At 37.7% G+C, this 13,085-nt stretch overlaps 2 protein-coding genes across 2 annotated transcripts; one reads left to right on the plus strand and one right to left on the minus strand.

The window, feature by feature from the left end:
* Window positions 1–1,124: 1,124 nt before the first annotated feature.
* On the minus strand, window positions 1,125–7,934 carry gmpr2 (guanosine monophosphate reductase 2). Its single transcript, XM_060874907.1, has 10 exons — window positions 7,786–7,934; window positions 6,797–7,009; window positions 6,491–6,610; window positions 6,238–6,321; window positions 5,737–5,910; window positions 5,544–5,625; window positions 5,273–5,379; window positions 5,134–5,176; window positions 3,010–3,169; window positions 1,125–1,941 (listed from the first exon to the last, which is right to left on the minus strand). The coding sequence occupies exons 2-10, from the start codon at window positions 6,881–6,883 to the stop codon at window positions 1,752–1,754; spliced, it is 1,047 nt and encodes a 348-aa protein (XP_060730890.1). The 5' UTR covers window positions 6,884–7,009; window positions 7,786–7,934; the 3' UTR covers window positions 1,125–1,751.
* Window positions 7,935–10,372: 2,438 nt separating this feature from the next.
* Window positions 10,373–12,956, plus strand: LOC132847996 (NEDD8). The gene is made up of 4 exons (XM_060873498.1): window positions 10,373–10,541; window positions 10,904–10,951; window positions 11,399–11,481; window positions 12,532–12,956. Exons 1-4 carry the CDS (start codon window positions 10,524–10,526, stop codon window positions 12,650–12,652), a joined length of 270 nt encoding a protein of 89 aa, XP_060729481.1. The 5' UTR covers window positions 10,373–10,523; the 3' UTR covers window positions 12,653–12,956.
* The last annotated feature ends 129 nt before the right edge of the window (window positions 12,957–13,085 follow it).

Raw genomic sequence — 13,085 nt, forward strand, 5'->3', positions numbered from 1 at the left:
ATCAGATCACAATGACCAGCGCTAATCAATTAATTTTACTATAGAATTTTAACTTAATTGCTCTATGTAATCACTGGATCTGGCCAAACAATTGAACCTTGAAGCATTTTTAAGTTATTATAAATGCACAATTAAAATGGGTACATGATCTGTATGCTTTATTTGAAAGCCATTATTTTGTTAATTGATTGATTGATTTATTGATTTGATTGGTATCGATTGAACTTTTATTCTAGGACACTCGATCCTGTCCTATTGCTTCTAACAGAAAAAAAAAACTTAGAAAATTTAAATCTACCCCTTAAAGTCTATGTACTTCAATGTTAACCTGCTTTCTGAAAGATCTGGTTTAACTGCAAACTCTCACACACTCCATAAAGTTGCAGAGTCAGGAGAGTCACACACAAAAACATCCCTGAAATAGAGTATCATTATCAAAAACAACATTATTCAACTTACACTAGGTGCGTCTCATCAATTGATCTCGTCTCAAAAACTCAAAATACTTCATTCATTTGGTGTTATTTTCTCAGTAAATGTCAAAATATGTTAAAAACAAAACAAAAAACAGGTCTGTATCATATGTTTGCTCTCGTTTTTTTGTGCCACACCTTTTCCCTCCTGGCAATCAGGTCTTTGAGGAGACACAGTCAGTGTCTGAGCCCTGAACACTAATTGGAAGACTGTAGGCTATGTAAGAGAAAGTTCTGCTATAGCATTTTCTTTACTTTTACAGATGCCCATATCCAGAGCAACGTACAAAAGTCTCTATCGATAAATACAGACTTAATAAATATTATAACTTTATAATATTTAAATTATATTTGAAAATGCACATTTGCACATTATGTTATATTATGTTACTAAATCAGTGCCGGAAAAGTACACAAATGAATTCGTCATGACCAGATGCATAAGGGACACAATGCTTTTGGTGTAAAATGGGCTTTACACATATGAACAGCTATAAATGAACCTAAAAAAATGAGCACAACTGTTGCATTTCCTGTTATTTTAAGCCCTTAAATGAAATATTTGATGAATTGATCAGTACTGATAGTATAAAACACACACAAAAAGCAACACACAATAAACTAGCAACAAGATCACTGCAGAGCCAAGAGGACTGTCATCTCCTTTATTCATCAGTGCATAGAGGACAAAAGTAATTAAAATAAATGTGGAACGGTAACAAGTGCTGTCGGAGATTTGGTCCATTTAGTAGAAAACCAGAAAACACTACTGATAATTAATTAAAACCTGACCTATGTACATTAGGTCAATAATAAAAGTACATTAATAAAATTGTTACTACAATAAATGGAAGAAATCACAAGGCTTTTTAACAGGATTTGGCTTTAAGACACAGTGTCAATGAAGTAACAGCAGTTATAGAAGTCAGTGAGTGCTTCACTATATATACGTTTCTATTTTAAATGTTTCCCAGTAAATGAAATTAAAGGAACACTACTAGTAAAGATAAAATGTTGACATTCTCAAGAGATTTTTAAGTTAATCTGAAGAGTTTATTTATGTGAAGGCTAAGCAGGTGAATTTCTCTTAGCCCTGATAGTCACAACCAAAACACTACTATGGGTAAAGGTTTGTCACTGTGTGATTCTGTGTGCATGATGTGAGGGATTGTCAGACAAAAGACGTATAGATTCTAAACCCTGACATGTATCTGACATCGTTTAGCTCTTTAGTTTAACTAATGCACTAAATCTGTCAGACCACACCAGCATTCAGTCTTAGTCGTTGCTCCCAAACACAGTGTTTAGTTGTTGAGTCACTCTAATGAAAGTTGTACGGCGACTCAGCTCCTTCAGCTTAGCGGCTCCTACGTAGGTGCAGGTGGAGCGAACTCCACCCAGTACGTCCTTCACAGTGACCTCCACTGGCCCTTTATAGGCCACCTCTACTGTCTTCCCCTCAGACGCCCTGTGAGAGAGAGTGAGAGAGAATATATCAGGGTTCCCACTCTTTTTCAGAGATCATTTTCCAGGACATTTCAAATTTAGCAAAAAAATACAAGGCTCACAGATTCACAGCCTAAAGTAATATGTTCTTCTCTCCAGAAGTCTTAAAAACAACGTACACTTTATGGCTATTACTTAACTATACTTTTAAAGACAATTTGTCATGTGAATGAAATATCAACATTTATAAAATAAAAAGACCGCACATATTAACATCCTCTCCTTTCTCAGGCCAATGCAGTCATGCATGCTTTAGTTTGCTGTAAATTCCCCTTGCACATGATATTCAGATTAACAAGGTTAATATAACCTGCTTAGCCGTCACCATTTGCTGAAAACATTCGAGCACTTAAACCATTCCTAGCGCCTGAAACCGCCGACACAAGACAGCGTCATCCGTCACAGCGAGATTCTCAGCATAACAAAAAAACGTCAAAACTCAGCGTCCCTGAACAGAGCGCTTTCTGTTACTAACGTTAATTGTTTCGACCAGTTGTAAACTGTCCTTAAATGATCAAGAACATTTAAAAATTATTTTCCAGGACAACAAGATTTTTTCCAGGACAATTTATGTTTTCTCTCATTTTCCATGTGTTTTCCAGGACTGGAACATTGGTCATTAATTTTCCAGGATTTCCAGGTTTTCCAGGACGCGTGGGAACCCTGTATATTAGTGCATGGTATTACTGGCTTGTGTGACAGCATTATCTAAGTACAAAGTGCCTCCTTCTAAACATGGACTCTCTAAATTTTCCACCAGCGATCTGCAAAATATAGTCAAAGAGAAAGTGTGGATGGAAAAGGGAAGTGATTTGGATCAGTTCCAGGAGATATTTCAATCTATTATATGTACAGTTTGTGCAGACATTTACATATACAGGATTTAGTAGACATTTGGCAGGGCGATTTACATTTATCTCATTTATACAGCTGAGCAGTGAAGGGTTGTGGTCTTGCTCAGCAGTGGTAGCTCAGCAGTGTTGGGATTTGACCTCATGAACTTCTGATCAGTAGGTAGTCTTTCTCTCACCTGTACTCTGCTACTCCTCCTGAGTGCTTCTTCATGGCCGTGTCGGAGCTCATGCCGTAGAACAGTTTGTACTTTTTGCCGTTTTTCTCGATGGTCTCACCACCACTCTCAGAGTGACCTGCCAGCATTCCACCCAGCATCACGAAGTCCGCCCCTGCGCCTGTCCATCACACAAATATATTTCACAGAATGTTAGACACGTGGAGCAGAATAGAAATGCTGGTCTTTCAATGTGTCATGGATGACTTGGACTATTTCCTTCCTGAACACCAAGGGGCATTTTTACAGGCTTTGTTCATATCCTGTGTCTGTTGGTTACGTTTGTCCCCTCGATCTTTAACCCTGTCTGTGATCTGTGCACCTGTTCCTCATGTCTCCTCAGGGGGAACAGGACCACCTGTTCCCCCTGTGGTCCTGCGTCTGTTTTTTTTGCTGTGTCCTCATAGTTGTGTGCCTCCTGTTTCAAGGATTTGTTCTCTGTTTTATCAGACTCCTCAATAACTGAACTAAACTGTACTGAGCACAACACACACATACACACATACACACACACACACACACACACTGCACTGATCTACACCAAATCCACACTCTTCCAATATACATCCATGTCTACAGCACCACCATATCAAACTGTTTACATGCTGTACTGAACACTGTTCTTGCTCTTTGCACATGTTGTCTTTCACATTTCAGTCAGTTGCTGTTTTGCACAATACATCACAATACCTCATATAACTGCTGCTACTATAGTAAGTGTTCCCGTATTTTTTTGCACAGGTACTGCAGAATATACAGTATGTACACTGGTCTGAGCTGCTTTTGTGTATTGTCTTTTGTGTATTGTTTGTCTGCACTGTCTTTTGTCCTGCACTGTCTTTCTGTCTTGTCTCTCTTGTCCTGCACTATTTACACCAGGTTGCATAGATGCACTTTATGTATCTAGGACTAACTCACTAAGTCCTTAGCTCTGTCTTTTTTATGTAGCACCATCATCCTGGAGAAACGTTGTCTTATTTCATTGTGTAATACAACAGCTACTGTATATATGGTTGAAATGACAATAAAAGCTTCTTGACTTGACTTTACACAGTCTACAGTAAGTTGGTAATGTACAAATCCCCAGCTGTAGAGTAACTCTGAGTTTGTAAACCCCTTTATCCAGTTTAAACAACCAAGGAACAGAAGGTACTATCCAACTGTTTTATGCATTCTTAGCATTTTCCAAGACCTTTTCCCCACTTTGGTTACAGATGTAAAAGGCTGTTGTGATTTATGGCATTTAGCAGACACCCTTCTCCAGAGTGCTGAAGGTTATGGGCCTTGCTCAGGGGCTCAGCAATAGCACCTTGGTGGACCTGGGATTCAAACTCACAACCTTTCGGTCAGTAACCCAACACCTTAACCACTAGGCTACCACATGTGATGTGTGTAAAGTTGTTGGCTCCCACTAAACACCAAATCGTGATCTCTTTGGAGGTTTCTAAATGTAGAGCTAGACTCACAACTTTTATTTGATGAATTTTGACGTTTTCAGCTTATGCTGACACACTTTAAAGTCTAAAGCCTATACATACACCCTTCTAGACCTGCTGATTTGTAATAGTCACCCTTTATGCAAATTGGACACTCACAGCCATGTCAAAATCATGCAGGGAACGTCATTAGTGTTATGGCTGAAAAACTTATCTAGATATAAAAAGCCTGTGCATTTCAGCCTGGCCACTTGAATATATCAGTTGCTGCCACAGTCACACATGTTCTGAAATGTCAGTACGGTGCAGGTCAGTATGTAGTGTTTCACTGGAGGAAATGGAGCCGAGCCCATTAGCCCAGAATACACCACTGACACAAAGATCATCACAATTCCTGTCACATGATCCATACTATATACTGTGACTATATACAGATGTAGTGAACGTTTAGGCAACTCTACAGTATAGATATAATGTTCTCAGGTTTTTCTGAAGAATTAGGATGCAAAATTTAGAATACAAAAATATATCCCAATAACAGTAATAGTTTTATCAATAGCACCGTCAGATTATTTTTAATAACCACTAGCAAAAAGCTAGCGTTGTGCAATACACAGAATGGGGCATATACCAGAGCAGGGAAACATACCAAAAGCCTTAGAGACATCACCAGGACAGGTACATCCTCCATCCTGGATGAGAAAGCATAAAGAAACTGATTAAAATCTAGCAAGAAGATTTGCTCTCCTAAATAAATGCCCTGGACTAGTTAGATAAGTGAATCTTACAGAGATGATGTGTCCACCCAGGCCATGTGCAGCATCAGCACACTCGATTACAGCACTCAGCTGAGGGTAGCCCACTCCTGTCTTCTTCCGGGTTGTACACACTGAGCCTGTGCAGAAGAACCAGCATATGTGATTTATAATATAAATTAAGACACATATGTAATGACTGACAACACTCAGATACCAGTGGATGTTATTTACTAGCTGTTTAACCCCAAAACCACCTGTTTTAGCATCATAAGAATTGAACGACATGATATAGTGTTATCACCTGGACCGATGCCCACTTTAATGATGTCGGCACCAGCGAGAATCAGCTCCTCCACCATCTCTCCCGTGACCACATTACCAGCCTTGATTGACAGAGGTTTACAACAATGTTTACAACAAATCCCATTGCTCTAGCTCACTATCAGTCTGTATAAACAGTGTGCTGTGTTTGCTATTCAGGGTGAATCACTGACCATGATGGTGTGTGAAGGGAATTTCTGCCTCACGTCCTTGACAAAATGCACAAAGTGTTCTGAATAACCGTTCGCTACGTCAACACAAACGTACTGGATCTGAGGCACAGCTGCCAAGATAGCAACGAGTCTCTCGAAATCATTCTCGCCTGTTCCCGTACTGACGGCCACACTCTGAAGACAGACAGACAGACACAGAGGGAATGTGACCTTAGGAGCAGAATCACTACTAAGTGTAATCATCACTAAGGAATTAAAACATGACAAGGTGGCGTGATGTGAAGCCTGTTATCATCCTGCAAGTTAATCACTTGTGTATTCCTTTTATACCCACAGGAATCTCTGTGCATGTTTACATCTTAACATGTAAAATAACGTCTAGTATATAAATATACAAGTAAGTAAATAAAGGCTTCTTCTTATATATTATAAGGCTTCTTATTCTTATTATTATTTACTTAATTATATTACATCGTCTATGATGTACAGTTTTTTTTTTACCTCTAGGCATTCTGGGTGCTTCGCCGCAAACTCTTTCCAGTCATCTGTAGAGTAATGTTTGTGGACGGCAGTGAAAAGTGAGAACTGGAGGAAAAACAGTGGATTAGTAAACCTACTTATTTGAAGTTTGTGAGATTACATGCGCTTTAACCCAGAACAAATAAATTACTTTCTGTACTAACAATGCTCTTATTGTACAGCATTGCAGTCATATATTGTAGGTTGCACACAGGAAGTGTGTTAAGATTCATACCGAATGCAGCGCCACAGCCATCTCAAAGGTTCCGACCGTGTCCATGTTCGCAGCGATGATGGGAATCCCTCTGTAAATGCCTTTTGAGTTTCGGAAATTAAAGCTGCGAATCAGATCCACCTTACATACAGGAGTATAAAAGACAGAAGAACAGAAGTGTGAGAGAGAGAAAGGCATAATGCATAATGTAAAATAACATGATTGCTTTGACAATCAGCCATTTTAAATGCATGTATTATTTAAATTAATAAGGCAATATGTTATTTCAAATTTAGAACAATTGTAAAATAACAGACATCCGTGTACCTCGCTACGGGACTTGAGCGTGCTGCGTTTGGGACGAAGCAACACGTCCTTGAAGTCGAGTTTGATGTCGTTCTCGATGCGAGGCATGACTGCTTCACCTTGGGACTGTTAGTGTATCTGTGTATGTGTGAAAACAGTATCTCTGTGCTGCGTAGCAGTGCGTTCTTTGTACCTTCTATTTGTTTAGACAGATAGGAAAGCCGTCTCACATTCCTGCCGGGAAAGAACGAGAAGTGGAAATGGATCACACGTGTCACAAAGTAAGGAGAACAAATCTTACTCTCCATTCAAAAATTAATACTTGAATGGATTTCATATCAGGATGCATGAACATATCCTCAGAATGCACTATATGTATCGTGAAATTGAGCTTTCCTGAGGTTTTGCTAACAAAACAGTGGAACCATATTACCTGAAAATGAAACAACCGGCACGAATTTAGACTTTAATTTCCACTTTGTAGCTTGTAAACATCAGCAAGCTTTAAAAAGTACAGCCAAGTCACACCAACATTTGTTAGAGAGGTGCATGAGTATGTTAATAAACTGCTATGTCAATATGGGATCATCATGTCATAGCTAATTTATGGCATATGGGGGTCATAGAGCTTTATAGCAAATTTTGTGTAAAGATAAAATTCTCTCAACAAAACAGGAGTGTCATCTTGTCCCTCAATAAAAACTCCATACATCATGAACCAGGTTGTTTCAGATACCAAAGATCAACTATATCATATTATCAAAGATCATATTATTATTATTATTATTGTTGTTGTTATTATTATTATAATTATTATTATTGTAGGACAGTATTAGTGTGTCGTTCCTGGTGTAAGTTAGCTTTAGCATTGCTCACTGTTTAAACCCATAAAGCTCATAATATCTACAGGAATGACATACAGTCATCACACAGTCAGTTCTACACAATAACCTCACACATATATGTAACATGTACACATGTAAACAGTGTAAACAGGAGTTATAATGTACCTTGTGCTGCTGTCAGGGTCACTGGAGGTTGTTACGAAGAGAAAAATAGCGGTTGATTTTTTTCAGGAAGCGACATTCAGATAAAGGCGGTGTTTCTGCCTTGGACCTGTTCACTGATGTGTGTAGTGTAGTTTTATAAGTCAATATGTCAACGCTAACTCAGTGGAAGCTTTGTCTATATGGACTACAAAAGCTAGGACACGACAAAATGCAGCGGTTGTCTGGAGGTTGCCAGGTTGGCGCTTTGCAAATCTCTACTTTATTCTCTGATTAAAGATTTTATTTGTTTGTTTTTTTTGTTTGTTTGTTGACATTGTCTCAAAGCAGCCTTACAGAACATAAACACAGAACAAAAGGTTATTATGAAGAATAATATAAAGATATAAGATATAATGCAAAAATTCAAGATTAATATTAGATAGATTTAAAAGTGTTTGTATTTGTCCCCAATGAGCAAGTCTGAGGTGACTCAGGCAGCAGTGGCAAGGAAAAACCCCCTTAGAGGGTAAAGGAAGAAACCTTGAGAGGAACCAGACACAAAGGGGAACCTCATCCTCATATGGGTGACACTGGAGGGTGTGATTATAAATATACAGTCTGATAAATGTTTATGAAGAGGTTGTGATGAGGAGGTTGTTTTCCTCAAAGACCACATGGAGTTCACATCTCCTCTTTATTATAGCAGAGTCATATATATATATATATATATATATATATATATATATATATATATATATATATATATATATATATATATATGTATACACACATGTGCTGACCAACTGGCTCCTATCTTCACCCATATGATCAGCAGATCACTGGAGCTGTGTGAAGTCCTCTCCTGCTTTAAACTCTCCACAATCATCCCGGTCCCCATGAAGACCTTTAAGCAGCTGGTACTGGCCCACATAAAGACTGTAACAGAACGGATGCTGGATCCCCTACAGCAGGGGTCACCAACCTTTTTAAGACTGAGGGCTACTTCAAGGGAACTGAGTAGTACGAAGGGCTACCGGTTTGATACAAACTTCCTCAAGAGCAAAATTGCACAGATCACTTTTTAATAATAATAATTATTATTATTATTATTAAAATATAAATAATTAATATTTACATTGATATTAAATAATAATTTTAAAATCTACGTTAATGCAAGCGTTTTTTATTCAAAAACTACAGCAAGAAATTTTTTTTAGGCGTAGCTATATTTTGACCAGTGCTATTTTAGAACGTGCCTCACGGGCGCCTTAAGTGCTCCTTGCGGGCGACCAGGTGCCCGCGGGCACCGCGTTGGTGACCCCTGCCCTACAGTTTGCCTACCGAGCAAACAGATCAGTGGATGATGCAGTCAATATTAAGCTGCACTACATTCTGCAACACCTGGACTGCCCAGGGACATATGCCCGGATTCTGTTTGTCGACTTTAGTTCTGTATTTAATTCTATAATTCCGGAAATTCTCCACTCCAAACTCCTAAAGATCACTATACCCCCTTCCATCTGTCAGTGGATCACCAGCTTCCTGACAGGCAGGAAACAACAGGTGAGACTGGGAGGTGTCACCTCCAGCATTCGGACAATCAGCACTGGCGCTCCTCAGGGACATGTCCTCTCCCAACTGCAATTCTCCCGCTATACCAATGACTGCACTTCAAGTGACCAAACTATTAAACTCTTGAAATTTGCAGAAGATACTTTGCACATCGGGCTCATACAAGATGGCGATGAGTCTGCATACCAGCAGGAGGTGAAGCAGCTGGTGTGGAGTCCTTCAAGTTTCTGGGCACTACCATTTCCCAATCACCCCGATTAACAACTCACCATAATTATATTCCCTGTTTCATATCTATAAGTACTGCATTATCAGAACTGTCAGTCATTACATCATATGTTACACACACTACTGCTGCTGCATATTGTACAAAAGCATAATATTACACAATATTGTTATTTGCACTATCATGCACTTCTCACACTTTATGTACATAACTGACCAGTCATATATTCTGTATTCATATTTAATTCTCATACTGTCTATATTGTATCACATCTGCATTTCCTTGTATAGTCTGTATTATCTTGTCTTGTATAGTATAGTGTTATTTATGTCTGTACTTTTGAGAGTCACAAACAGCTGGAACCAAATTCCTTGTGAGTGTCAACAAACTTGGCCAATAAACCGGATTCTGATTCTGATCCTGATCTGTTTAGGTTGGGAATGAATAATGTGGAATATATGTTTGTAGTTATATCCCTTAGGTGGATATTTTGTAACATTGAAAAAGTGATTTCTAAAATGCTTTATTAAATTAAGCTTTATTAGTGGTGAAGGTCCAAAAATGGTTTTACAGGGTGGGATTTTTATTTATTGATTTTCCACCATGACCTGGCAACCCATGCAGACACGCTTTTTGCTTTTAGTTCCATTTCAAGTTAAACACATACCGTTTGCATGATTTTTATGTATTATCTATGAAAAGAAGTACTTATTTATTATATTGTCGCATCTGTTCTTCTTTACAACTGAAAAAGAAAAGTAATCTTGTCCCGTTGTTTCTGTCGGAACTCATTCAGACTTGTGTCTGGTAGGAATTATTTGAGAGTTACACAGGAACTTCAATTGTATGCAAAAGCTACATCCCGGAAATTGCTGATAAAGAAATATTCTGTCTTTTTCCTACTTTATTGGTTGTAATTCTTGCATTTATTCGCGTGTGTTAAAGCAACAAAAAAGCCACAATGCTGATTAAAGTGAAGGTAAGAAGGAAGTCGGTAATTATGTCGCCGTTTGAATCACGCTGCCGGTTAACTAGCATCTTTAGCCGAGCACTTTAGCAGGATGTAACGTTACTTGTGTACATTTAAACTTCTTACAATTAAACGGCTGCTTTTTAACACACGTGCAGTAAATTTCTACATATTCTGTGCTTTATAACTAAAGGAGTGATGTGTGTGTGTGTGTGTGTGTGTGTGTGTGTGTGTGTGTGTGTGTGTGTGTGTGTGTGTGTGTGTGTGTCATTTAGTCATCTAGTTGTGTTTAATCACCAGGGAACTGGAGCTAAGCTTTATGTGAAATTGTTAGCTAATCATCTGCTGTGTGCTGTTTGTAACTCCTCTAGACTCTGACTGGGAAAGAAATAGAAATAGACATCGAGCCCACAGACAAGGTGTGTTTCCTCTCTGTCAGTTTAAATCACACTTGTATTATTATCATTATTATTGTATTATTGTCTTATATTTGCCTAGATTTACATCTTATAATTTATTACTATTATATATTGTTGTTATTATTGTTGTTGTTATTTCCTTGCTGTCTTATATTTTCTTACATTTACATATTATAATTTATTATTATTTATTATTATTATTTGTTGTTATTATTTCCTTGCTGTCTTATTTTCTTACATTTACATATTATAATTTATTATTATGTTTTTATTATTATTAATATTTCCTTGCTGTCTTATTTTTTTTACATTTACTTATTATTATTATTTGTTGTTATTATTGTTTCCTTGCTGTCTTATATTTGCCTAGATTTCCATATTATAATTTAAATATAATGTCATATTGTTATATAATGTGTGTGTGTGTGTGTGTGTGTGTGTGTGTAGGTGGAGAGAATAAAAGAAAGAGTGGAGGAAAAGGAGGGAATTCCACCCCAGCAACAGCGACTCATCTACAGTGGAAAACAGATGTAAGAGAAGTCAAGGACACACACAGGCTTTAAAAGAGAATATTGTTTAAAACTAATTATTAAGTTGATCCTATCTGAACATGTTATATAGTATAATTGTTTTAGTGGGTTTTTAAACCACAATGTTAACATTTTCTGACCTGTAATGATATTATTCATATACGTCAAATTTCTATTCATGACCGTATCCGTGAGTAAGGGGTGCTGCAATTAGTCATTTCCATTGTTTGAACAGGTTTAAGGAATTCAATGATGCATTTGTGCATTCTTGTATACATTGCAAAACAAGAAAACACAGAGAATTAAATCTTGAAATTGAAAAAAAAAAATTAAATCTCAATCTTTCTCAAGCTGGGAAGAAATCTATAAAATTCTTGTCACTATAATGTGGTTATTAGCAGGAAAAGAGCACGACTGCTCAGAAGAGAAGAGCGCCATACAAATCCGTAAATAAATTCACTAACACAGCACTGTGCAGTGCTTTTTAGCTAAACATGAATGGTCGTTTAGTTCTAGTTAGCAATGCCATGTTTTTTTTTCTAGTGATAACCATCAGAGATGAAAGTTCTAGGAATGTTAGTAGAGATAATGCAGCATCATCCTGAATTCTGAGAGTCACTGCAAAATTGCTTCAGTCAATGATAAGTTTATTATAGACTTTTTTAAATTGTATTCCAGCCATTTACCTACTTTACTGTTTCACCAGTTTCAGTAATGTCTCAACCTTTTCAGTCCACCTTTACAGCACAGCAGATCACCACATTTTAAAGTCCACACTGTAAATCATAAAATAAATCTTTATACATTAGAGACCCAATTCACTTTCCCATACAGCACTTGTGCTGTACTAACACTGTGCTAACAGCTTTGAAACGTTGAATCCTCAGCATCTTGTGACGATTCTACAGCTTGGTAAAAAGTGTCCAGTGTTTCAGACTTTTCTGCAGTTCTACGGGGCGTCTCAGATTACACACTCACTTTTTCAGTCACAAATACATTTTCTTTATTTCACGTTATTCCAGTTCTAAATGTTCCTCTGCATGTTTTCAGGAACGATGAGAAAACAGCAGCAGATTATAAAATCCAGGGTGGATCTGTATTGCATCTGGTCCTTGCATTAAGAGGAGGGCGAATGCACCAACACCCCAACAACCTTCTGCAGGCTTTATAAACACCTGCCCTGCCTTCAGCAGAACACGTGACCTGGCAGCCTCAACACACATGCCACGCTTCCCTAAACCATCACCTCACCCAAACTCCACAGTGGCGACTCCGCTGGCTGTTGTGTAAAAAAAAGTCTCTATGTTACGTAGCAAACTACAGCATCTTCCTGTCCTTATCCCTTTTCCCATAATTTATCCTTCTTAGAGAACTGTCACGCTTGGTTTGTTAAGTTTAGAGATCGATGCCGAAAATATCATTATTAAAGTGAAACTGATGCAATCGGATTAGCAGTTAATAAAACACAGTATTGACGTTTTTCTCCTCTTGAGTTTTTGTGTCTGTCGTTATTACAGAGGATCTACAGTAAAGTTACTTGGTTACTATATATATATTTTTTTTTCAGGAAAAATTCCACTTTAAATGACCTGTATGTCAGTATT

The sequence above is a fragment of the Tachysurus vachellii genome, chromosome 7, assembly GCF_030014155.1.
Source record: "Tachysurus vachellii isolate PV-2020 chromosome 7, HZAU_Pvac_v1, whole genome shotgun sequence".
Classification (NCBI taxonomy): Eukaryota; Metazoa; Chordata; class Actinopteri; order Siluriformes; family Bagridae; genus Tachysurus; species Tachysurus vachellii.

Bases quoted from the DNA above. Each gene is read 5' to 3' on its own strand.
- gmpr2 (XM_060874907.1), bottom strand. From the start codon at position 6,883: ATGCCTCGCATCGAGAACGACATCAAACTCGACTTCAAGGACGTGTTG. The intron at 5,911-6,237 runs GTAAAAAAAAAA...GTCTGTCTTCAG, and splicing joins AGCACCCAGAATGCCTAGAG to AGTGTGGCCGTCAGTACGGG. The intron at 5,177-5,272 runs GTAAGATTCACT...TTTCTCATCCAG, and splicing joins TGGGTGGACACATCATCTCT to GATGGAGGATGTACCTGTCC.
- LOC132847996 (XM_060873498.1), top strand. The intron at 10,952-11,398 runs GTGTGTTTCCTC...GTGTGTGTGTAG, and splicing joins ACATCGAGCCCACAGACAAG to GTGGAGAGAATAAAAGAAAG. The intron at 11,482-12,531 runs GTAAGAGAAGTC...GCATGTTTTCAG, and splicing joins ATCTACAGTGGAAAACAGAT to GAACGATGAGAAAACAGCAG.